Source organism: Pyxicephalus adspersus, chromosome 2 (genome assembly GCF_032062135.1).
Source record: "Pyxicephalus adspersus chromosome 2, UCB_Pads_2.0, whole genome shotgun sequence".
NCBI classification, from domain to species: domain Eukaryota; kingdom Metazoa; phylum Chordata; class Amphibia; order Anura; family Pyxicephalidae; genus Pyxicephalus; species Pyxicephalus adspersus.
Genome location: NC_092859.1, coordinates 126180102 through 126181919, shown reverse-complemented (window position 1 = coordinate 126181919; position 1818 = coordinate 126180102). Strand labels below are relative to the sequence as shown.

At 38.5% G+C, this 1818-nt stretch overlaps 1 protein-coding gene across 1 annotated transcript in view; it reads left to right on the top strand.

The window, feature by feature from the left end:
• The window catches only part of MYZAP (myocardial zonula adherens protein), a 60838-nt gene that overhangs the window by 43979 nt on the left and 15041 nt on the right, over positions 1-1818 (top strand). The window contains exon 3 of the mRNA XM_072399093.1: positions 696-779. Coding sequence (XP_072255194.1) covers positions 696-779 — 84 coding nt within the window. The remainder of the gene's footprint in view (positions 1-695; positions 780-1818) is intronic.

Here is a 1818-nt window from a genome sequence, read left to right as displayed (position 1 = left end):
ACACAATTGACTGGCAGAAAAGAACTTCTGTTCACAGATCAGCACTGAATTGAGATGTTGTTTTATCTGTGTACACAATGAGTATTTTGTAAATGTTAAAGACTACACATAGACACTCCCCTAGTTTTGACATTGGCCTTTCACCATTATTCTTCTATTTTATGTTGGCTTGTTTAAGTGTTCAGCTGTATTTCCAGTCTACATGCAATATGTGCATGCACATACACTTATCTGGCCAGCACTCTGTGTTCCAGAAAAGAGTGATTTTTAAAGCATGGAATAGTGTTCATGTCTATTATTGTCACTGTTCCACAGGATGCCAGACAAAAGATGAGCTGGATCGCCAAGCCGCCTACAGTTTGGAACGCAAGCCTTCACACACCCATGTCTTGTGAGGAACTGGGCTGACAAGGTGGAATGAACATAATGTACTATTATATGTATATGATTATTCCTCCATCTGTCATGACCAGGCCCAAATCCCTCTGTATCCATTGTTCCTCATATGTGAAATTCATCTGCATTGTTCATTTAGTAGTTGTGGTGCTGCTTACTAGAGGACAAAACATTTTTATATTTATTTATTTGTGTAATTCAGTAATCCATTGCAATCATGTGTCTTCATTGTCAGCACTGTTTCATTCAATTAAATAGTGCATTACATAATATATTTTACTTTTTTTGTATATTTTAAGGTTGATATCAAAAACCCAGCTGAAAGAAGGCGAAAAAGAAATGGCTATACGACTGAAAGAACCCCATCTGAACCACCAACCCTTGTAAGATGTATACTGTGTATTGTTCTTATATCCCTGTAATAATATAATAATATTAATATAATGTAATTGGGTATCATGCTGACCTATGAAGAAGTGAATGATAGTTTGCTTTGTATGAGCTGCTCCTCTTGCGTCATGTGATTATTTTTGTAAAAAAGTAGATCTATTTGTCTACTTTTGTTATCAACAAATAGGAGAAAGGAAGAAAGGAAAGATAGTTTCCTGAACAATATTGAGTATTCGGTTTCTCAAAGCATCCCCCACACTTCCGTCCCCGTGCAATGCTCAGTCGTTAGCTACAAATGTTCTGAACTGGGAAGAAAACAAAAGAAGGAAAGTGTTATCACAATTTAAAAAGCTTGTGGCTCTATTAGTTATCTATCACTGACCCAATGTTTTTGTTAAAGCTGAAATCCAACCTTGCCATAAGTTTTGCATTGTTAAACAGGCTCCTCACTTACACTGAAATTACTTCCTGCAGTGTGTATTTGTCAAACCTTATTTACTGATGAACATCCAGCATCATCTAGCCCTTTCCTCTTCATCCCTACTGTCCCCATCCTTCCCATTTCAATCATTGGATTGGATGTTTCAGCATCACATATGGGCTAGGGTGGTCTGCAGATGGCCTAGGAATATAGAAACTCCTAAAGACTGATTTCTACACGTCAGACTTTTTCCATAATTGCATCTATCCAGGGCCAGACAACTGCTTGAACCAGGGCTGTGGGCTCTTGAGATAAGTACTGGGGCAGGGTTCTGTTATATTTTCAGTAAGCTATGTCTAGCACCCCACTAGAACTTCCCACCAACCATGGAGTGACTGCATTGCACAAGGACCCTGTGATGTTGATATACGGTTTACAAAAGGGGATGATATAAAAATAAAAATGTTAGCCCAAATCTCACAAGATGTTACTGCACTCTGCCGTAGCCTCATCTCACATGATTTTGGTTACTTGGCATTCCTCGGGCTGTTATCTGAAGCTTGGTTATTTCCTCCCTTTGGGAAGGACACATGTTATAGTTAAACTTGGTG